This window comes from Dipodomys spectabilis, unplaced genomic scaffold, assembly GCF_019054845.1.
Source record: "Dipodomys spectabilis isolate Male_0828 unplaced genomic scaffold, ASM1905484v1 ptg000024l, whole genome shotgun sequence".
Lineage (NCBI taxonomy): Eukaryota > Metazoa > Chordata > Mammalia > Rodentia > Heteromyidae > Dipodomys > Dipodomys spectabilis.
Window position 1 is genome coordinate 26,915,835 of NW_024870701.1, and position 21,655 is coordinate 26,937,489.

The 21,655-nt window shown below is 41.0% G+C and overlaps 1 protein-coding gene across 3 annotated transcripts; it reads left to right on the top strand.

The window, feature by feature from the left end:
- Positions 1-5,842: 5,842 nt before the first annotated feature.
- On the top strand, positions 5,843-19,258 carry Ska1 (spindle and kinetochore associated complex subunit 1). Of its 3 annotated transcripts, none has more exons than XM_042675156.1 (7): positions 5,843-6,046; positions 6,511-6,600; positions 9,146-9,270; positions 11,844-11,941; positions 12,195-12,332; positions 16,730-16,899; positions 18,070-19,258. In XM_042675156.1, the coding sequence occupies exons 2-7, from the start codon at positions 6,516-6,518 to the stop codon at positions 18,216-18,218; spliced, it is 765 nt and encodes a 254-aa protein (XP_042531090.1). In that variant the 5' UTR covers positions 5,843-6,046; positions 6,511-6,515; the 3' UTR covers positions 18,219-19,258. The 3 variants fall into 3 exon arrangements, with proteins under 3 accessions (XP_042531090.1, XP_042531088.1, XP_042531089.1); XM_042675154.1 differs by having other exon boundaries at positions 5,843-6,042; positions 6,494-6,600; XM_042675155.1 differs by having other exon boundaries at positions 5,843-6,042; positions 6,505-6,600.
- The last annotated feature ends 2,397 nt before the right edge of the window (positions 19,259-21,655 follow it).

The window sequence follows — 21,655 nt, forward strand, 5'->3', positions numbered from 1 at the left end:
ATAGTTCAGGGTATGGGGGAAGGAGTGGGAAATTTCCATGCCTTCTCTGGGGCCCACAACCCTCCCAGCACTACTATATATTCAACATGGAAAAATCTCCAACTCCTGAAGTTCAGGATCTTTAGAGTTGCTTCATGCCTTGGTCTGCTTTTTGTTGCTATGACAAAATAGCAATGGAATAGGTAGTTTATAAAGAAAAGAGGTTTGTTTTGGCTCACAGTTCTGGAGGGTAAGAACTCCAAGTACAGAAAGCCAGCAAGCCAAAGGGCAAGCTAGCATGTGTGAAGGACACAAAACAGGTCAGTTAGTTTTATAACAATTCTGTCTCTAACACAGAATCATGATAGCAAGAACTCCACTTTCTTGAGAAAGATATCAATCCATTTATGGAAGCTATGCCACACCAATGACTCAAACACTTCCCCCAAGACTCTACCTCCAACACAGCTATCAATGAAGAAATCTTCCAATATTCCTATTGAAAATTATTTGCATATGGAAAATCACTTTTCTCTTTATGCTTCCAAGTTTTTTGTCTTTTAAAAGTTTAACTGTAGTGAATTTTGGTGTAGCTCTCTTTGATGTCAGTTAAGTTGGAGTTTGTTGAGCTTCTAGGATATTTGTATTTATATTTTTCATAAAATTCTGGGAAATTTTCAGCCATTATTTCTTCAAAATTCTTGGGTCTTCTTTTCTGTCAGTGTTATTTTTCATTGCTGATTAAATACCTGAGAAAACAACTTAAAAGGAGCAGATCCAAGGCAACTAGATCCAAGGCAATACAAAACAGAAGGTTATAGTGGCAGAGGGCTGCTCACTTCAGGGCAGGCAGAAAGGGGGGGGGGGAAGAGAAAGAGAGAGACAGAGAGACAGAGAGGGAGGGAGGGAGAGAGAGAGAGAGGAGAGAGGGGGGAGGGAGGGAGGGAGGGAGGGAGGGTGGGAGGGAAGGTGCCTGGTAGCGCTAGCTGGCATTCTCCTTCTTCCCCCTTTGTTCCTCCTGGGCCCCAGCCTATTAGATGGTGCTATCCATATTTAGGGAAAGTCTTTCCCTTAGTCATCTCTGGAAACATCCTCTCAACTCCCTGAAGTGTGCATATTAATCTCTTAGGCATCTCTCATCCTAGCAAGTTGACAAGATTAATCATCACACTCTTTGATCTCTTTCTCAGACTTCAATTTTGCATATTATTGGTCTGCTTTATGTGGACCATGTGCCCCATAGTTCCTATTCACTTTCTTTCTTCAAATTGTCTTCCTTTTTGGTCAGTCATGGGGCTTGAACTCTGGGCCTGGGCGCTGTCCCTCAGCTCTTCAGCTCAAGGCTACCGCTCTACCACTTGAGCCACAGCACCACTTCCAGTTTTCTGGTGGTTTATTGGAGATAAGAGTATCACAGACTTTCCTGCCCGGGCTGGCTTTGAACCACAATGCTCAGATCTCAGCCTCCTGAGTAGCTAGGATTACAGGTGTGAGCCACTGGTGCCCAGCTTTCCCATTTTTTGAAAGTTCTTTTTTTCCAAACACCTTAATTCTAACCATCCTGTCTTCATGGTCACTGATTCTTTATCCTGCTCAAATCTGCTTTTAAATACCGCCAGTGAAGTGTGTGTGTTCCGGTCCTGGGGCTTGGACTCATGGTCTAGGTGACAAGTTCAGGAATACCTGAACTTTTTTCCTCAAGGCTAGTGCTCTACCACTTGAACCACAGCTCCACTTCTAGCTTTGTTTGTTCTTAATTGGAGATAAGAGTCAGAGATTTCTGCCAAGGTTGGCTTTGAACTATGATCCTCAGATCCCAGCCTCTTCAGTAGAATTCCTCTTTGGTGTCTTTTTAGGTTCCCTATCTCTTTATAAGTATTTCTATTGTGCTCACAGGTGTTTGGGGCAAGAGGGGATTTTATCTGTATTTTTCAACTCAAGTATTTATAAGATAGTTGTTTTAGAGCTGGGTATGTCGCTGTATACCTGTAATCCCCATTACTCTGGAGGCAGAGACAGGAGAATAACAGTTGAAGGCCAGCCTGAGCAAAAGTTGGTGAGAGCCTATTTTAAAAATATGACGGATAAGATGATGTATATTCTTGGTCACAGCTACTCAGAAAAGCAAAGGTAGGACGATCACTGTTTGAAGCTAGCCCAGACAAAGTTATCCTATGATTCTGTCTGGAAAACAAAGACTAGGACATGACTCAAGTTTAAGGCCCTAGGCTCAGTCATCAATATTGGGGAGGGGTAAGTAGTTTTACTTTATTTTACTATTAAGTAGTTGTACAAAAAGGTTCCAATTCCATACGTCGAGTTATGAGTACAATACATTTTGACCAATGCCAGGCTCCCCATCATTCTTCTCCAAGAAGTAGTTTTAAATCACTTTACAGTAACAATAAGTGATCAGAGCCCAGATTTAGATATTGGGAATTCCACATGACCTGTTGCTCACCCTGACTCCTGCTAGTTGTGCTCCTAAATCACCAGGAAGACATACACAGCTGCCTTTTCTAAGGCTGGGAGCAGGAAATATATCACAGCTACTACGAGAATTACTATCGAAGCCCCTTCCTAGAAGTTTCAAGCCTTCAGTAGACTCCAGAGTTTCAAAATAGTTGCAGCACAGTTTCTGAAATTGTTATTTAAATAGGGAGACAGTCTGGTGTTTCCAATTCCACCATTTTCCCCAACAAGAGATTATTTTTTAAACCAATAAAACAAATGGCCAATTTGCCTATATAATATAGGTAACTTTTCTTCTGTGTTTTTTCACAGGGACTGATAGAAACAATTAACAAGAAAAAAATATTTTTCTTAGCTTACATTTGTCAAGTGGGAAGATTGCATTGTGACATTTCCACACGTTTGCAATGTATTCCAATCATTTTTTCACATGTGCATTTTTACAGGAAAGTGAAGAAGCAGTCAGCATCAAATGCTTGTATACTAAATTAGATGAAGAGTAGCAAATTATGGATATGTGGCAAGATAAAGGACGTTGGCTACATAGTTAATCACGGATAAATGACTAGAAAGACAGAGGCTAGTTTAATAAAGTTTAGTTGTACATTTTTTCCTTAGAGTTGATTTCTCATCTCTGATGGTAAAAATGTTTCTTTTTCTCTTGCAAATGTTTCTTCCTACTTGGTGTAGTGAGTGTTGGGTTCAAGAGTTAATTCTACCAGTGGTCAGGGTGTAAAATAATTCACAATAGATCAATCAAGGAGCAAAGGTTTGTTCATTTTCTAAGAGAGGAGGGGGCCAGAGACCCAGGGTAATGTTGACCTCCTGGAATAATGAGCCAGCTTCAAAAGTGGGGGTTGTAGGAAAGTGGGTGGGTTAGCAGATGATGAGGTAAGGTGTGTAACCCTGATTAGCTGGGCCAGTTGACTCAGGGTGTGCTATGGCCCAGAGTCACATCTTCAAAGTTTCTGAGTACTATGGTTTCTCAGAAAAGAACAAGAGAAATTGCTGGCTCAGTGAAGATAAGTATGCTTAGGTTTAAGGCTGGGTAGATCAGGGAAAGTAAGGCCTGGTAAAAAAGACCCAGAAATTCAATGATAAACACTGTATCAGGGAATAGTTTGATTAAAAGCATGTAGCAGCTGAGGAACTAGTGGCTCATATCTGTAATCTTAGCTACTAAGAGGTTAAGATCCGAGGAGCTTGGTTTTGAAGCCAGCCTGGCAGAAAAGCCCATGAGATGTTTTCTTATTATCTCTAATTAACCATTAATCACCAAAGAACTTGAAGTAGAGCTGTGACTAAAGTGGTATAGCGCTAGCCTTAAGTAAAAAAAGCTGAGAAAGTACCCAGGTCCTGAGTTTAAGTCCCAGGACTGACATACATACACACAAAACAATATTTTCTTTGCTTTCAGCTTTTATGCTGTCCCCAATCAAACAATAAGATGCAATACTTAATGAAAAGGAATTTTTTTAAAAAGGAAAGACATAGCATCTCTTTCCCTCTGATCTGACTACTTGAACAAATAATTAGTAAAACTATGATATATTAAAGAAAAGTACATATCCTGGGAAAAATCTCTTGGGGAAAATGAGAGTTCTGGACACAAAAATCTTCTTTCAAGAGAAAGTATTTCTCACAGGATGGATCAATAACTGTCTTGAAGGGAGTATTTGGCAGAACCTACAATGTACCCTTAAGAAAAAGGGAGATGCTGAAACATCTTAATACACAGACCCACCTTGACATCTGTAGGCCCAACTAATAAAACAGTGTAACAGCAAGAACGACTAACTATACCAGGTATCCAAACAAAGTGGAGTACTTACCCAAAGTTGAATTTGAGCCAAAACCCCAGCCTACTTTTTCCGCCACAAATCCTAGTGATGTTAGAATACTCACTGCACCTGTGATAACAGGTGATAACAGATATGTCCACACTTATGTCTGGGTTGTGTACTATGTTTGTTCTTTGCTTAGCTTTACTAATACATTGTCTTGGTCTCCACTTCCATGTGTTCTATAACCTTTTTTTTCCAGTATCACAAACTTGAACTTCATACCCAAGGGTCAGCTGGTTTCACTCCCTAAAGACCTCCTCCATGCCAGTATACAAATGCAGTTTAGGTGCAAAATGGAGTTAAGTTTCATTGGTAACATTACAATGAGCTAATCTTTCACATGGGAATTACATCTCTTGCTTTCAGCATGAGAAGAGAAGGCTGGTATTTTTTTAGGGCTATTAATTCAAATTAATATGTCAGAATGGCATATTTGAGGGTGTCATTTTTAAGCTTTTTTTTGTCAGTCCTGATAACTCAGGGTCTGGGCTCTGTCCCTGAGCTTCTTTTGCTCAAGCCTACCACTCTACCACTTGAGCCACAGTGCCACTTCCAGCTTTTTCTGTTTATGTGGTACTGAGGAATTGAACCCAGGGCTTCATGCATGCTAGGTAAGCACTCTACCACTAAGCCTCATTCCCAGTCCATTTTAAAACTTCTTTACCAATCTAATACCTGTGCTCTCATTCATGATTACTAAAAAACATTTAGTCTCTTTGGAATGAAATGCAACTCTCCAGATTAAAAAAATTTTTTTTTCCTGGACAGATATGAGCGATCTGTGATAAGTGGGTAGAAGCCATTGGGCGTGTCCTCGAAGAAAATGCTTTACAGATGCTGGCTGTGCTGCCTATCACCCTGTCTGGGAAGAAGATATGGTGTCAGGGACTGAAGGTTAGAATGCATGCTGCTACACATGTGGAATCTAAAGATGGAGGGAGTTTGGTACTTGGCTGTGCAGGTACCATTTTACTTTTGTCTTTGTCTTTCTTTCTTTTAACTAGGAAAAAATAAACTTTCATTTCTTTACTTTTATTTTCTCTTACTGAGAGTGTAAACCCCCCACCCCCAAAAAACAATAACAAAAAAAACTCCACCACTGTTTCTTCAGCTCACTCTCCTGGCTACTTTTGGGAATCATTTGGTAATATTTTAAAAATATACTAAAGCTTGGGTCTTACTCAGTTAGCTCTGATTTCATTCATTGATTCCTAGCCATAGTAGGGCAGCTTTGGGCCCCTGGTAACTCTGCAGAAGATTTTGAGAATCACTGTCAGTTTGTCATTTTATCTCAGGTTGTCATAAAATTTTATCTGAGCTCTTGCCCCAGTTTGTAGTGACTGACTTGAGTTCAACCCAGCTCCTTGGGGGTAAGAGAGGAAGTTTTTATTGATTTGCCCCTACTATGGGGCCGGGACCCACCCCGTTTAGGCCCCGCCCCGTTTAGGCCCCGCCCCGTTTAGGCCCCGCCCCGTTTAGGCCCCTCCCCGTTTAGGCTCCGCCCCACTGCGACCCAGGAAGAGCCGGGAGTTCCCCCGCCCAGTCCGTGTTCCAGGAGCCCTGTTGTGCGCCTGCGCGATGCTGGGCCTGGCGCGCAGTTTGAATTTCCCGGGGCGCTGCTTCCTCTGATCCTGGGTTTCTGGAGTCTGTGCAGCTTGGCCTCCAGCTTCCAGTGAGTCCTTTGTTCCTAGTCGGCACGAAGTTGAGGATCCGGACCTCAGAAGCAGCCAGAAGCATCGTTTGGCAGGTGGGGGCCGCAGGATCGCGGCGTGGGCTGGGCCCAGCACCCTTCACCCGCCCCGGGACTAGGAAGTGAGCTTTTCCCTCTCAGCATTTCTGCCTGCCACAAACTGAAGCCCTACCCCATGAGAAAGTCCTTTCTTAGGCGGTTTTCTTTAATGTGCTCATGTATTTTGCATAGTGCTTTTTCTAACCGGATCTTCAAGGAAAAGGGCTAGGATGATCCCCTGTGCCCTGGTTTTTGAGATCCGTGGGCTGCAGAAGGCTCTAAGACGTGTCAGTACTGTGGTTAGAAACCGAATTTTGTACAATTGAAAGAACTGTAATTTACTCCGTGTTTTACTTTTCTTGGATTTTGAAAATGAGAAAATTATGTGACTCGCCCTTTCTCCCGTCTGTTTAGTTTACCCTCCCTTTTTTCCTTCCTTTTTTACAAATGTGTTTACATTTTGTTGTTGTTGTTGTTCAGACACCTAAACGATGGCCTCAGATCTGGAACAATTGTGCTTTCATGTTAATGAAAAGATCAGCAATATTAAAAGAACTCTGTCACTAAGAAATCTTGGTAAGATAAGATTATTGACTTTCTGTATAGAAAATGCCCTTTAATTATTGTTCCACTTCGAGTAGTATCTTAGAAAGATAATTTTAAATTTTGAATGCTTTTTAAAAAGCATTCCACTTGAATAATACAGAGGATACACTGGATGATGAGCTGATATTTTGTCAGCATTATTCACTTAGATTTTTCTGAAGCATATAGAGCAGTCTTGAGATATGAAGGCTATATGTCATCCATGACATCTACAGAACTAAATGGATATTCTAAAATGTAAGAGGGAAAAACCTGAAGTGGTAGAGGTCAAAATGAAAAGTTCAAAGGAACAGCTGATCCATGCCAAGCCTAGAGTGTTTTAGGAAGGATGTGTTTCCCTTCCAGTCCAGGAAAAGTTGATTTTCTGCTTGGAAGAGTTGGCTTTTTGCTGTAGTTTGGATCATAAATTTGATGGTTTAAAAGCATCTCCTCACCACCCAACATCAAATTATGTTGGCTATGCCTTTTTGAATTACACATGCTCCCCAAGGATTTGTTATTCTCAGGCCTTCTTATGTTGTAAGGTAAATCATCCCAGAAGTCACATTTTAAAATATAGAATATTGGAGTCTTTATTATACAGTTAACAAAGGCCTATAGCACACAAATACACATAACACAGCTAGGAAACATGCTAAAGAGGAAAGAAATAACAAAAACAATACCAACAAGCCAATTCAGCTCCAATGGAGAGCTGAATTGAGACTCCATAATGACTGGAGACTAGCCAGGAGACAGGACACAGGACACAATCACAGAGACACAACTCAGGTGTGGCATGGCCTCCAGCAGCTAGGCTGGTATGGGCCTAAATAGGTCGGTGCTGGGGGCAGATCCTCAGGAAATTCCCAGTCCCAGGCACTAGACTGACAGATTCAGTAACCTATCAGCCAAGTGCCCGCCCCTGCCTCCAGGGGTCCTGGCATACTCATTACTTGGGAGGCAGGTGATGGGGGCAGGGGGTGGGGGAGGTGTCCTTCCCCCAGAATGAAGACAAGATGCCAGACCCTACCATCCACCATGTGGCCAATATGTCATGGCCCAGACTTGACCTCCTTACTTCATTAATAAAGAACCTTCATTTATTTTATGATTTACAGCTCACTTACTCCATAGAAAATAAAAGCCAAAGACACTGTGGGCTCAGTTTAACAAGTCCCCTTATTTCATACCTGAGGAAACCAAGTGAAATGGCTTGACAGAGTTCCCAGCTCATGTATACTTAGGCAGAACAGCAGTTTGTGAGTCTTGATCCCCAGTATGGTACCATTTCTACTTCTAGGCTACTTTTATCGAAAAAGCAACAACTTAGAAGAATTTTAGATTTTAATAATTAATCTTATTTAGATGATCATTCTGAGACCCTGTTTACTGTTGAATAAACCAATCATTTGCGAATATATAAAACTACATTCAGCAGGACACCAGTGGCTTGGAATAACCCTAGCTACTCCTAAGGCTGAGATCTAAGGATCATGTTTCAAAGCCAGCCCAGGGCAAGAATGTCCTTGAGACTCCCCTCTCCAGTTAACTACCAGAAAGCCAGAAGTGGAGCTGTGGCTCAAGTGGTAGAATGCTATCTTTGAGCTCAGGGACAGTATCTCTCCAGGTCTAGAGTCCAAGCCCCAACACACACACACACACACACACACACACACACACACCTACATTAAAATGACCCCATGAATATCTGAAACCTAACTGGAGTGGTCAGACCCATGACCACTATATCCTGGACAATTGTCATTTTATACATGCGGAGAACACTTTGTTTTTATTCCCTTAGCCAGTTTAATAGAATCTGGCATTTGTCAGTCCCTTTGGCTGCTATCACTTTACCAGAGGACTAATATCAAAAATATCAATTGAGATAGTGCTAGCCTCAAACTTTGCTCTTCTCAATCTGTCTCCTAAATCAATGAGATTATAGGCATAAAATACCCTGCTGGTCTGATTAGGAGTTTTGAGTAGTGTTGCTAGTGTACATATGATGGTATAAATATGACCCCCAAATGCAATGTGTATGTTTTGAAGCCTCAGAGCTTTAGATCTATTCCCATTGAAGTCAAGGCTATCCAGTTGCTAAGGCTGACAGCTTCCTTCCCAGCATCCCTCTTTACCCACTGGACTAGGATGCTTGAGCATCTGTTCACTCGTGCTACCTTGTCTGTGGTCCCTCTTATATTGTAATCCCTTAAGATTTACCTTTTTCTCAGGCATGCTCAGCCAGGCATATATACAGGTGTTTATTTAGTCTTTCAGGTGTTCCATTATAGTAGAGGAATTTTCCAGAAACAAAAGTCTTAGGGAATACTTGGTACTTTCTTTTCATCCTTCTCTTCCATACTACTTAGAGATTACCCATGGAAACAGGTCCTAGGGCTGAAAGAACAGTCCTTTCTTCAGCCCAGCTATTCCTAAAGATGGCCTTTTGTCTTATGAGTTCACATGGGTACTTCTATGTTCTTATTTTGATATACATACTTGTTTTCCACTTTATTTTTGTTTATAACAGGCCAGGAACCTGCCTCAAACACCTTATTAAGTAAAATAGGAGATGAGATTGTTGTAGTTAATGAACTTCTCAATAAATTTGAATTGGAAATTCAGTATCTCGAACAAACCAACACGTCACTCAAGGTAAGGCTTTTCAAATGAAGAAACAAAATAAAAACAGAGCAATAAACACAAACTCCCTGATCACCAGGTAATTTGTAAGGATTCTTTAAGTTTGTAATGTTTTTAGTATCTTAACTTATTGTGGTAGTGAGTGTTTATGTCCATGGTGAAGAATCTACTCTGCTGCTGTTTCTTTCTTCATGCTAATAGCCAGTGAAAGTGAACTTCACTAAAGAGGAGGGTTTCTAATGATGCTTGTTAGGTTTGTTATAAATCAAGCATGCTTGGGGAGGGTGATAGCTTGGCTTGGGGGGATATTGAGTCCTCAGATTCTGTTGAAAGCACTTGTCACTTGAGGAAGCTCCTTCATCCACTGGGGGCTCAGGAAATTTACTTAAAAATAATGCTGGATTGCTAGCTGTCTTTTATTTCTTCATTTCTTTCTCTTTTAGAAAATGTTGAACAGAGATTTTTTTCAGTAAAGAAAACTGGAGTCTCATATACACTTTTTGTTCTGAATTCAACTTCTGGTTGACTTCAGCTCATAAAAGTGCTTATGTACTTTTTAACGAGAACATACTTAGTTTGTACCATTATCTCATGCTGTTATGGAAATGAACAAGGTAGCCTCCACAGTCTCATTCAGCCTTGTAAGCCTTAAAATCTGTAAGGATTTTGCAGCTATAGGAATGGACTTGATTATGCCTATCCTATCTATTAGTCAGCATGAAACTGAAGGTCATTTAGTGTTTTGTTTTGTTTTTCTTTTTGGGTGACGATAGGTAGATACTCTATCACTTTACCTATGTCCCTAAACCTTTTTTTGTTTTAGTTATTTTTCAGACAAGGTCTTGCATTTTTCCCATAGCTGGCCTTAAACAGTAATCCTCCTACCTATGGCTTTCTGCCTGGCTACGATTACAAGCCTACCACTACACTTTGATGTTTGAGGTGAAATCTTGCTAACTGTCTGATCTGATACTGAACAATGATCTCACTCTCCCAAGTAGTTGTGAGCCACCATGCCCAGCTCTCATTTAGTACTTTAGAAGAAACATCATAAATTTGAAACAGAAACTACTATTGGTATTTCAATTCCAACCTGTCCAAGAACAACCAGGGCAGGTGTAAGCTTAGAGACTGTTCAGCTGAGAACTAAAGGTGATTTAGAATTTGTTTCCATTATGCTTTGGAGCCAGATGAAAGAATCCGAACGTACAGAATATATTCCTTGTTAAAATCTGCATGATTTTTATTGTCTCATTCTAATTTATTAAATACAATACATGTACTAAATAAAAACATTTAAAAAAGAAAAAAAAACCAAATCACCTAACACCACTGAGAACAAAGCCAGTTATGATCAAGTAGAAATTTTAATCACACTGGTGTTGAAGCCATTCTAAGCAGCACCCCATGTTCATCACCTGAATGGGCATTATCTCCCTGGTACCTTGTACACAGGTAGCACTGGGAATGTATGCTCAGTCAACAGAAGCAGTTTACCAGAATGAGAAACATCCATCTTTCATCTGTTTCTTAGTTGCTTCCCAAGGTGAACATTATTTGAGCAAGACTTAAAACTCAACCCTGCCTCTCAGATATAATGTGATTAGAGTGATTGCTCTCAGAAATTAAAAAAAAAAAAAATCCCTAGAGAGGAATGGATCACCCTCTCAAACCATCTCTAGAAGCCCAAAGCTTTTTTCTTTGTGGGTGTGTGGGTGCTGGGGATTGAACACAGGCCTTCATGGGTACAAAGCAAGCACTTTACCGTTGAGCCCTGTCCTTCCTCCTGTCCTCTCTCTCCCTTTCTTCCCTAGATCCCCTCCCCATCCCTCCCCCCTCTTTCTTTTTTTCTCTTTCTTTCTCTCTCCCTCTTTCATTCTCTTTCTCTCCCTCCCTCTCCCCTCTCTCTCTTTCTCTCTTTTTCTTTTTTTTCTTCCTCTTTCTTTCTTTCTCTCTCTTTCTCTTTCTTCTGCCTTCCTTCCTGCCTGCCTGCTTGCCTGCCTGCCTGCCTGCCTGCCTTCCTTCCTGCCTTCCTTCCTTCCTTCCTGTCTTTCTTTCTGTCTTTCTTCCCTTCCTCCCTTCCTCCCTCCTTTCTTTCCTTCCCTCCTTCCCTCCCTCCCTCCCTCCCTCCTTCCTTCCTTCTCTTCTTTCTCTTCTTTCCTCTTCTTTTGTCTCTTCTCTTTTCTTTTTTGTTTTTTGGTGCCATTACTGGAGCTTGACTTTGAGGCCAGAGGACTCTTAGCTTTTTCCATTCAAGGCTGATGCTCTGCCACTTGATTCGAACCTCCTCTTCTGGCTATTTGCTGGTTAATTACAGAAGAGAGTCTCTTGGGATTTTTCTGCTCCAGCTGGCTTTGAACCATGATCCTCAGATCTCAACCTCTTGAATAGGTAAGATTACGGGTGTGATCCACTGGCACCCTGCAGCTCTTTCTTTTTGATGTGTTTAGCGCTTTTCCACTTCACTCTATTCTCAGCACTCCACTATGATTGTTGTTCCCAGTCCCTCCTGTCTTTCGAATGTCTTACACCAGACAGAAAAAAGCTTGTTCATGAGATTTTTTTCCCCCCCTTTTTAATTCTAGGAGCTCTGTGACTCTCTTGAAGAAGATTATAAAGATGTAGAACATCTCCAAGAAAACATTCCTGCTCATCTGCCTCAAGTGAAAGTAACCCAGAGCTTGTAAGTATACTGATAACTATTTTCACTATCTGGATTTTAGACCGATGAAAACAAATACCCCAGAGAGAGGCATTTGCTCTGTCAGTATACTAGTAGTTTGTATATGTGTTTGTGTGTGTACACCTCGGTATTAGGGCTATAAAATTATTATAACAGGATGACTCATGAATTTAAGATGGATTATCAGAAAGATTTCTAGTATGTTTCTTAATTCTAACAATTGACTATATATATCTCCATCTCTGTTCTGTAGGGCTAGTGAATCAAATCTTGACCCAGCAGAACCACTCAAAGTTGAGGAATCTGCACCCACAAAGAAGCCTCCTAAAGAACAGCGAAGTATTAAAGAAATGTTATTTATAACTATGGATGAGTTCAGTGGTGTTCCTGCGTAAGTACTGAAGATAAATGACAATGTTTGAATTTTTAATAATCAGTATGTGGCTGTTTAAATCATAATGGCTTTTTTGTATTCTGCGTTCAGATACTAATCTTGTCTAAAATAGTTTTTACATTCTCCTGTGAAAAGGCAGGAAACTTGTTGCTGAGTGCTTAAAATCATGTTTTTAGTTTTTTTTCCCAAAAATTTAATTTCCTTTTCAAATTAAGGATAGTGGGAGAAATAGATCTTATGAAAGTTCTTTGTACAGAGTTCCTATTTCCTACATGCACTGTGTTTTCTCATTAAATCTCAGGCTAGATTAGAGATAAGGTATAAAGCAGATATTATGTAAATTACTAAACTTATAATTTTTCTTCCCAAGTTACCAGAACCCAAAAAGGATTGCATTTTATTATTGAAACCTTTGCAAATAACTTTTTTTATAGTTCAAATATCTTTGTTGTTGTTTTGTTGTAAAACCTACTTTCAAGAGATCTAGAAACAGGTAATTTGTTGTTGAAGTTGGTGATACATATTTCTCAGACACATCTCAATTGTTCTGTAGTTTTAAGACAATTGAGTGTGAGAATTAGAAAGTCTGAGAAGAATACAGAAATGAATATGGCATCTTCTCGGATGGAGCTTGCCTTTCTTTTTTCTTTTTCTTTTTTTCTGGTCCTGGGGCTTGAACTCAGGGCCTGGGCACTGTCCTTGAGCTTCTTTGTTCCTAAGGCTAGTGCCACAGCACCACTTCTGGCATTTTCTGAGTAGTATATTGGAGATAAGAGTCTCACAGATTTTCCTATCTGGGTTGGCTCGGAATAGCATTCCTCAGATCTCCGCCTCCTGAGTAGTTAAGATTACAGCTGTGAGCCACCAGAACCTGGCTTTGCCTTTGTTTTGACTGATAGCAATGGATGGGGAACCAATTATGGAATGGTCCCCTTTTTGAATATTGAATGTCTGCCTACTTGCGAGGCAGTGCTCTATCAACTGAGCCAGCTCCTTTTTGCATAGTACTTGGTTATCTCCTGGGATAACCTGTGCTATGATCCTTTCCCCCTTGTAGCTGGGGGTGACAGGCATGAGACACTGTATCCAGACATTGTGCTTCTCCCACAGCTAGAATAACAGATGTGTACTACCACACCCAGCCATTGATTTGCAATGGAGTCTCACAAACTTCTTGTTGTCTGAGCCAGTTTTCCACTGTGATAGTCTGATCACTGATTCCCAACTAATGTAGCTAGGATTGCAGGCCTGAGCCATTGCACCTGGTGAAATCCATATTGCATTCTCATAATTCCAGGGGCATGGCTAACATCTACATTTTGTTTATTTTTTAAAATTTGTTTGGAGGAGTGGAATTCAGTTTCATGCATTTTATTTAAAATGAAAATTCCATGATTTCTCCCTCACCTCCTCCACTTAAAATTACTGTCTTTGTTTCTTATACCAGTGAAAGTCCTAATCTGAGCTTCTCAGGGGACATCCCATAAAATTCCATGGCAACCAGCATCTAGGTTTTATGTTATGTTATATTTCTTGTTAACTTTTTATTACAAATAATGTATATTATTAGAATATTGTCAGAAGATAAAACTCATTTGTAGTTCTGCCAGTCAAATATGTAGGGTGTTTTCAGATTTTATTTAATTTCAGTCATAAGCTAGGCATTTCTGATTGTTATTACAGTATAGTAATTGACTGTATACAGTTCACTCATGAGCATTTTTCCATCATTAACCATCATTGAGAAGTTGGATTTTAATAGTTCTAGAATGTTTGGGTGGCAGTCCTATAATTAATGTAATAAAAATTTAATAAAAATGTAGACTTGCTGGGTGCTAATGTCTCATGCCTGAAATCCTAACTACTCAGGTGGCTGAAATATGAGGGTCGTGGTTCAAAGTCAGCCCAGACAGGAAAGTCCACGAGACTCATATCAATAAACTACTAAAAAAGCTGGAAGTAGGCTGGGGAGGTGGCTCAGTGGTACAGTGTTTGCCTCGCATGCATGAGGCCCTGGGTGCGATTCCTCAGCACCACATAAGCAGAAAAAAGCTGGAAGTGGCACTGTGGCTCAAGTGGTAGTGCGCTAGCCTTAAGCTGAAGAGCTGAGGGACAGCACCAAGGCCCAGAGTTCAAGCCCCACAACCCCACCCCCCCCCAAAAAAAAAAAAAAAAAAACAACCAAAAACTGGAAGTGGAACTCAAGTGGTAGAGCACTAACCTTGAGCAAAAGAAGCAAAAAAAGCTCAGGGACAGCACCCAGACCCTGAGCCCCAGGATACACACACACACACACACACACACACACACCCAACCTCCCCACCCCAGAATTTACACACACACACACACACACACACACACACACACAAAACAACTAACCTCCCCACCGCAGAATTTAGGCTGTCTCATTGTTATAAAAGATGATGCAGTGATATTTCTTCTAGAGACTTCTTTTTTTTCTCCTTGGGACTGGGTCTCAGGAGGAGAGCCCGTGGGACACAGGGCATGATTATTTCACTCTCCAGGAAGTAGTTCATGTCCCTACAATTTTATACAGAAGAGCTTCACTGTGTCCTGGGCACACTTTCTCCCACCAAGCCCCAGGCTGCCTCTGATCTTTTCACTGCCATTTCCAGAAGGTCATCTAGTTGAATTCATACTAACCCTTTCTGACAAGCTTCTTTTATGCAACACGGATTTAAGATTCCTCTTCTCTTCTCCTAACATCATGATGGTGCATCCCTTTTTAGCATCAGCTATCATCCCATTGTTGAATGTATCACAATTTATTTGTCCCTTTATTTATCCTACTGACGGATAAGTTGGTTACTTCCGGTTTGGGGTCACTTGTGAATAAAGGTACTATAAACATTCTAGTATAGGCTTTCTGTAGATAGTTTTTAACCCAGCAGCATGTTTGCTCAGTTGTGTGTTGGTGGTATTGAACATGTGTTATATGCTGATTTGCCATCTGTAAACCTGTTTTGGTGAGTGTCTCTCAGGTCTGTAACTTTTTTTTGTTTGAAATGAGGTTTTTTTTTTATGAACTGTTTGCAGTTATTTTCTTTTTTAAAAAATAATTTTTTATTGAGATTAAGGGATTACATAAATTTCACAGATTTCACAGTATTGTGGGATAGTGAACACATTTTAACCTTCACGAGCTGCATTGTTAATATCATGGTCTATAAAGCTTATGGACACTACAAACTTTGACACTACAGCTATTTCTTCCAAATCAGGTGATATTTACATTTCTTTCCTTTTGCCATGTGTAAGCTGTTACTTCTTTCTTTCTCATTCTCTCCCTCCCATCGCTGCTCTTGAGTTGCTTATTTTCATCAAAGTCCAGTGCAGCTGATGGGCCCCTCTGTTGTATATTTTCCCGTTTTTCCCTCCGATTCTGTGCCTGCCTCCTAGCTTCCCTCAGTGTAACTTAGTTTTAAAATTGGGTTATTTCCTTATTAAGTTTGAAGAGTTCTTTGCATATCCTTCAGAAAAGTACTAGAACTTATATAGTTTCTCAACATGTTAATTTCTCTTTTTTTCTCCATACATTTGTAATTTTTTTTTTTTTTTTGGTGCCAGTCCTGGGGCTTGAATTTAGGACTTGTACTGACCCTGAGCTTTTTTATTCAAGGCTAACACTCTACCACTTGAGCTATATAGCTTCACTTCTGGCTTTTTTGGCGATTAATTAGAGATAAAAGTCTCACAGACTTTCCTGCCTGGGCTTGCTTTGAACCTTGATCCTCAGATCTTAGTCTTCTGAGTAGCTACTATTATAGGTGTGATCCACTGGCACCCAGCTAACTAAAAATCTTTTTTAACAAATATTTTACAGGTTTGCAGTCCATTTGAATTAGAATTTGAGTACTTTGAAGTTGTAACATTAATGCTGTGTGGGTAAGAGTAGATGAATGCATCCAGATATTCACAAATGATAAGTTACCATCTCTATTTAAGATTTTTAGCTGTTGAGATGTGTCTGGTCTGTTTGGAAGTTGATATAAAATTATTATTTACAAAAGAGCATGTTGAGCTGGGAGCCGGTGGCTCACGCCTGTCATCCTAGCTACTCAGGAGGCTGAGATATGAGGATCACGGTTCAAAGCCAGTCCAGGCAGGAAAGTCTGTGAGACTCTTATCTCCAATAAACTACTAGAAAACCAGAAGTAGCACTATAGTTCAAATGGTTGAGCCTTGCCTTGAGCTGAAATGCTGAGGGACAGCGCCCAGGCACAGAGTTCAAGCTCCATGACTGACAAAAAAACAAAAAACAAACAAAAAAAATCCACATTGATACTTTATACAGTCATCAAGTCATCACACTTAATTTTTTTTCAAAGAAAATAATCTGGTTTAAAAAATAACTACACACTTTTTTTTTATAGGTACATGAAGTCTCGCTTAACCTATTGTCAAATTAATGATGTCATTAAAGAAATCAACAAGGCTGTGGTTAGTAAATACAAGATTGTCCATCAACCAAAAGCATCTCTGAATTCTGTGAACAGAAATCTCTATCACAGATTTATTAATGAAGAAACAAAGGATACTAAAGGTAAAACCATAGCATATATTTGTGTGCATTTGCCAGCTATTTTGGAGAATAACTAGCATGAGGAACACATTTTTCTAATTCTGGAAAATTCTAAATCGAGGGTGAATTCTCAACCAGGTTCAGTTTTCCCACTGAGGACATTTTGTAATAATGCTTGGAGAGTTTTGGTGTTATAGTTGGGGCAGGGGTTGCTCTTAGCCTCTGGTGAGTGGGGCCCAGGGGTGCTGCTAAAACACCCTAGAGTACACAGGTGGGCCAGTATCCAAAATGTCTCATGCTGAGGCTGAGAAATGTGATGGGAATCTGTTGTGAAACTCTTCCCAGTGTATGTAGAATTTGAGCAGTGATAGTAATAGTTGGCTGTGTTTATATAGTACTGTGTAAACACAGTATAGTGGGCTCCCTCCTGTGCCCAGAGCTTTTCTCCTTCTCAACACCCTCATCCCATTTTGCAGAGTAGGCAAAACGAGCTCAACTTAGCCAAGAGTATTCAGGGATGTGGTAGATCTGCCAGGGCTTCTGTTCTTTTCATTGCTCCTGCATCATGCCCCTGGAAAAGGGAGTTGTCCAAGAGATATCAGTAGGGAGTTAGGACTCTAATAAACTGAACTGCAACTTCAGGTTGTTAGAGTAACTTTTATTTTAGCAAGAATGCAGTTTCTGAGTTTGATTGGATAATGACATTTAGAATGATAACATAGGCTGGGTATGGTGGTACATGCCTCTAATCTCAAATTCCGAAAGAGGAGGAGATCTGGAGGATCGTGGTTTAAGGCCAGCCTAGGCAGAGAATAAGTGAAACCCCATATTAACCAACAAGCCAGGCATGATCTTCATGCCAGTCATCTCCCAGCACAGGTTCAAGGCCAGTCCCAGGTCGGAAAAGCAACTAAAAAGTAAAAATGGGCTTCAGCCATGGATTTAAGTGGTAAAACACCTTCGTAATGTGCTCAAACCCTCTCCCTGCCCAAAATAATTATTAAAGCTATTCATATTCACAATCCAATGCCCTAAAGGTACATCTTGAGGGCTGGATGCATGACTCAACAGGAGAATGCCCTCCTAGCAAGCCTGAAGCCCTGAGTTCAAGCCCCAGCACCACTGAAAAGACAAAAGATTCACTTTGAAAGTTGGCTACATACAAGCTTTCATTAACATCTTTATTTTCAGGGCATTATTTTATAGTGGAAGCGGACATAAAGGAGTTCACGACTTTGAAAACCGACAAGAGGTTTTTTATGATCCTGAATATTTTGCGACACTGCCGGAGGCTGTCAGAGGTCCGAGGGGGTGGACTTACCCGTTACGTCATAGCATGAGGGTTTGCAAGCTTCCAACGCAAGCAACAGGAAGGCGCGGGGGCTAATGCTGGCAGTTTCTCACATATAACTTATTTAGTCTTTTCATTTCCTATGCTGTTTCTTACAGAAATAAAAACCTTTTTAGATATAGCATATATAATCAGATTTCACTGCCTTCCAGCAAGAATATAACCATTTACCATCTAAGCCTCTGAACTAGACAAGCACATAATGGAGCTAAGAAGTACGCATGTATAATTTTGTGTTTTGTGACACGGATATATGTGTGACATTTGAAAGGAAAGGGGCAAGAAGAGGAGGTCACAGATAGCCAGTCCTGGAATTCCAGCTTCCTTGTGTCTGACTCCATCATCTCAGTCCACAGGTAGACTTTTGAGAAGTGATCTGGAGGTGACCTGTGTGTCTGATTCTTGGGCCTCCTGGACATCCTTAGGGAATAGTGCCTGAAATTCATACTGTGTAATGAAAGTGGAATGCAAGTATGTTGAAATGCCATGATACTGTGATAGAATAAATGTGTATAGTTGATTTTGGTCCCTATGTCTTTACTCTTAACATTCTTTAGTGTCCTAAGCGATGAGGTGCATTTTTTGTTGTTGTTGTTCTGTTTGGCTGGGGTCAAAACCCCGCTTCCTGGCATAGAACTCTTAAATCCCTTTGAATTTCCTGCTAACAGGACCATATTTTATTCTAATGAGGTGATTCTTGCTGGGCCTCTGGATCGCTTCAGGGGGCTGCTCATGCAAGCTGTGACAGAAAAGGTTCCAACTCTTATCATCCCCTCCCCCCAGTCTCTAAGGGAAGGGAGAGGAGCTGAGATTAAATGAATCCATCATGCTGACATGATGAATGCATATGAAACCCCTAAACTATGGAGTTTGGAGAGCTTCCTGGTTGACAAACACACTGATGTACCAAGAGGGTGGATTTCCCCAACTATTTGGACAGCAGCTGAAAGAAAGCTTCTGGACCTTTCCTTTGTTCATCTGGGTAATTACCGGTACTGTTGTAATAGCCTTTATATAATAAAGTAGTAAATTGAAGCCAAATGTTACTCTGTGTTCTAAGTCACCTGGTCATTTCCACAACAGTGGGACTATAGGAACACCAATTTGCAGCCACGTCTGACGAGTGTAACCTGGGTTACCCACTGGTTATGATTGGTGTTTGAGTCCTTAACCTGTGGGGTCTCTGCTAATTCTAGGTAGTGTCACCACTGAATTGTGGGACTCACAGTTGGTGCTCAGAGAAGGAGAATTGGTTGCTATAGGGGAAAGGCCCACACATTTGCTATCAGAGGCATGAGGTGAAAGTAGTACAGAAGAAAACAGAGCTTTTCCTAGTTAGATGCAAACAATCAAATGTGTGAGCCAGGCTGATTGGGGTCATGGAAGAATGGGTGATGGGATTGTAAGAACTGAGCCTTGTGCCTCTTCTGCACCTGAAGAGACTGTCTGGTCTATTTATAGCTGTTAGCTGCTTGGCAGGCTCATTCTGGTAGCAGAGACAAAAATGTCTTTCCACATCCTGGGAACCTGGTTAACCCCATTAAAACTGCATGACCATAGTGTATTATAAGCCCTGCATATTTATTATCGTTTCTCCTTCACTTTAATGCAGAGAAATTTCTTTTTTCTTCTTTTTTTTTGGTAGTGCTTGAACTACCGATTTTATTTTTGGTGGGGATTGAACTCAAAGCCTCGTGCTTGCTAAGCAGGTGTTCTACCACCTGAGCGGTGCTTCTGACCCTTTTCCATTAGTTGCTTCCCGGGTAAAGTCTCGATTTGTGTCTAATCCACTCTAGGCTGCAATCCTTCTGCCTGTCCTTCTCTTGCTGGGATGAGGGGTGCTTGGCATTGCACCCAGATTCCCCCATAGTTAGGGTGATAGGCTCTAGCTATGTCACCCATGGAATCTGGAGAACTTTTCTCTGTTCTGGCTTTAAACCATAGTCCCTGACTTGTTTTTTTGTTTTTTGCCAGTCCTGGGGCTTGAACTCAGGGCCTGAACACTGTCCTTGAGCTTCTTTGGCTCAAAACTAGCACTCTACCACTTGAGCCACAGCTCCATTTCTGGCTTTTCTGCTTATGTGGTACTGAGGAATCGAACCCAGGGCTTCATGCATGCTAGGCAAGCACTCTACCACTCTGCCACGTTTCCAGCCCATAATCCCTGATTTGTGCTTCCTAAGTAGCTAGGACTACAGGCTTGAGCCAGTGAACTCAACAAATGCAGTTTTTTGTTTTTGTTTTTGCTAATTTTTTGTTGGTTGTAGGACTTGAACTCTGGGCTTGGCACTGTTCCTGAGCTCTTCAGCTCAAGGTTAGCGCTCTACCACTTGAGTCACAGTGCTACTTCTGGTTTTCTGGTGATTCATTGGAGATAAGCGTCTCATGGACTTTTCTTCCTGGTCTCGCTTTGAACCATGATCCTCAGATCTCAGCCTTCTCAGTAGCTAGGATTTCAGGCATGAGCCATGGGTGCTGGTGCAGTTAAGTTTTTAATTAATTTATTTAGTGGTTCTGGGTGGCGGGGGAGGTGGAGGGGGATTAAATCTAGCCCCTTTCTCATGAGACGCAACTATACTACCAATGAAGAACATCCCACCTTTGGTTGGTTGGGGACAAGATCTGGACATGTTGCCTCAGCTGACCTTGAGCACCTGGGCTCACTCAGCTCATCCTCCTACATCAACGCTGGAACTACAGGCACGTGCTCATCCTCCTACATCAACGCTGGAACTACAGGCACGTGCCATTGGATTTAAATTTAAGCAATGGCATTATCCTTTATTTTGGCTTAAGTCTTGCTTAATTTTTCTATGAATCACTTCTCCCTGTGAAAACATTCTGTTTGCTTAAAATACTTCTTCCTGCACACTCCTGTGGAACAACTGCTGGCCAGTTTGTTTCACTTTTGCTAAATGTATGCTGAGGTGAACCGCTACTTTAATTGTTAGCGCATAATCCATTTATTAGTTTAGATGTATAGTTATAATATAGGCATAAATCAGAAGAAAAGAACTAATCTCTGTTTACTGAAATTTTCCTTTCAAGTAAAATGACAGGCTATATTTTCTTTCTTACTTTCCTTTTGGGGGGGCGCGGTGCTGGTACCAAGAATTGAACTCAGAACCTCACACTCTTACTTGGTTGACACTCAGGGATACTACTTGAGCCACACCTTTAGCTGGTTAGTTGGAGATAAGAGTGACTTGGATTTGTCTTTCTGGTTGGCTTTGAACCCCAATCCTCAGGTCTCAGCCTCCTGAGTAGTTAGGATTACAAGTGTGAGCCTCTAGCATCTGGCTACTTCCTCTTTTTTTTTTTTCAAGTTATATTTTTACACTAATTTTGAGGAACTTTTGCATTCTGGGTCTCTGTCCTTATGTCCCTCTCTTGCCAGTCTTTACTCTCCATCCACTTAGGGGAACA

Bases quoted from the DNA above. Each gene is read 5' to 3' on its own strand.
- Ska1 (XM_042675156.1), top strand. From the start codon at position 6,516: ATGGCCTCAGATCTGGAACAATTGTGCTTTCATGTTAATGAAAAGATC. The intron at 9,271-11,843 runs GTAAGGCTTTTC...TTTTAATTCTAG, and splicing joins AAACCAACACGTCACTCAAG to GAGCTCTGTGACTCTCTTGA. The intron at 12,333-16,729 runs GTAAGTACTGAA...TTTTTTTTATAG, and splicing joins GAGTTCAGTGGTGTTCCTGC to GTACATGAAGTCTCGCTTAA.